Below are 2150 nucleotides of genomic sequence, written 5' to 3' on the forward strand. Positions count from 1 at the left end.
GGGTTTATTGTTCAAAGTGATGGTGATATATGGGGGTGTTATTAGTAAAATTGAAGTTAGTTGGTTGGACTGGACGAATGCATTGAGCCTTTTGTGTGATAGAAAATACCTCTTAGACTTGAAAAGAAAATTTTTTAAGATGGTGGCGAGACTTACAATGTTCTATGGTGCAGAATGTTGGCCTTTAAAAGAGAAGAAAAAAACTAACTTAAGTGTTGCTGAGATGAGAATGCTTAGGTGGATGAGTGGCTCGACACTTTAGAGTAAAATGTGATGAATGTATTTGTGAAAGGGTTGGTGTAGCTCCAATGACAGACATGATTAGAGAGAGTTGTCTTAGATGGTTTGGTCACATTAAATGTTGACTATCTGATGATCTAATGGGGAGAGCAGATGTTTTATATTTGACTTATGCTACGAAAGGTAGATGCAGACCTAAAAGGACTTGGGTTTATGTTATTAGATGTAAATGAAAATACGACTCTCAATAGGATACAATGGAGAAAAAGAATTGATGTAGCCGACCCACTTTGTGTGATAAAACTTGTTGTTGTATATCATTAGTTTATTAACAAATATCAGAATACACCCACTATAATGTGGTACACCTTGATTTTCATTGAATTTTACTTGAACCTTTTTCTCTTCTTTAAAGAGACATTTAACCGCTGTTCAAACTAATTCCTTCCTAGAATATCAATATTAAGTCCTCTAGAAGTATTTTGATCAAATACAATTAATTTTACTCATTACATTATATTCAGAATGACTTGGGCATGTTTGTTTAACTTTTTTTAATTAACATTGCAGGTGGACAAATGGAGTATCATAAGTTATCCAACCATATTTCTCATGCACGCGAATTTCCATCTCCAAGTCCAAGTTTTTATGAAACTCCTTTGCCTAGATCTCAGAGTGGTTCATGGAGAAGTCCAGTTCAATATCCTAGCCCTACATCAGGAAACTCAGGAACTCATAATTTCTCCAGGCCTTGGAATATGTCTGGAAATTCTTCAGGGCACAGTTATTACTCCAATTCGTCACAAGGTGCTCTATCAAGCTTCAGGCTTGGAGAAAGTTCAATGAGTAGTGCCTACTCTGATGTGAGGGGCAGTCCCCATTCTCACTCAAGTGGCAGAGGCTGGCAGTACAGGGGTGGTAGCCCTAGTCCAGGCTGGAGTGGTGGAAGGGGTAGAGGAGGATTTCATAATAAGGGTTATGGTTTAGGAAGGCAATTGGATAGCTTTTATGTTAAATCAATGGTTAAGGACCCCTGGCGTAAGCTGAAGCCTGTTATTGGCAATATTCTTGTGCCCCTTTCAGGACCACAGTCTTGGCTTCCAAAATCAATAACAACAAAGAAAGTCAAAGTTGCTGAGAATGCTATTGATATCAAACCTAAGCAGAACCTCGCAGAGTTCCTTGCAGTGGCTTTTGAAGAGACTATTAGTAATGAGCAGGAAGGAGAGGGATCGATAGTGCCATATACAAATGACCAATCTGGTCGTGCAGGTTAATGAGCGTGGTTAAGATATAGTCAATCCACTTCCATGTTCTCCATACTTGCAGAATGGAAAACCATCCTACTTACTCTTTAGGTATGTGATAGTACTTTTTGTATTTGACAGGTTGTGTCTGCATTAATGTAATTTTAGTTTAATTTGTTTTTGTGTTAATTTTGTGTTTCAGGGCCTTTCTATGGAAAGGCATTGTGGGATATATTGAAACTGACTGTAGCGTTGTTGATTTTTAATTCTGTTTATAGTAATGTTGCTTTAGAACAGCTAGTTCTTAACATTTTGAAAGTTCATTGATATATTTTAAAATAAATGCCGTTTCTATTTATCTTTCTTCAAGGCTAAGAGACGCTAGAATTCTATTAAGGAATGTAGGTTTGAAGATTTTGTATGAAATGTGTATGTCGTGGTTTCTCGTCTTGTGAGCTGTGTATGAAGCTTGCAACTTTGCTTGAAAGTATCCTTTGTGTACTTTTTATGAATTTCTCTTCCGTTAAAAACATTGTTATGATCTGTCTTCATTAGATCTAACTTATAACATGGGATCAATAACTGGATGTTTGACTTTATCATCCATCAACTGCGTTATCCCATCCCTTTGGGATTGACTTAATAGTGTTAGGATATATTTGA

At 36.7% G+C, this 2150-nt stretch overlaps 1 protein-coding gene across 1 annotated transcript; it reads left to right on the plus strand.

The window, feature by feature from the left end:
* The first annotated feature begins 50 nt into the window (after window positions 1–50).
* On the plus strand, window positions 51–1946 carry LOC110036815 (M-phase-specific PLK1-interacting protein-like). The gene is made up of 2 exons (XM_020741348.1): window positions 51–1598; window positions 1690–1946. Exon 1 carries the CDS (start codon window positions 819–821, stop codon window positions 1515–1517), a length of 699 nt encoding a protein of 232 aa, XP_020597007.1. The 5' UTR covers window positions 51–818; the 3' UTR covers window positions 1518–1598; window positions 1690–1946.
* Window positions 1947–2150: the final 204 nt, after the last annotated feature.

The sequence above is a fragment of the Phalaenopsis equestris genome, unplaced genomic scaffold, assembly GCF_001263595.1.
Source record: "Phalaenopsis equestris unplaced genomic scaffold, ASM126359v1 Scaffold211149, whole genome shotgun sequence".
NCBI lineage: Eukaryota > Viridiplantae > Streptophyta > Magnoliopsida > Asparagales > Orchidaceae > Phalaenopsis > Phalaenopsis equestris.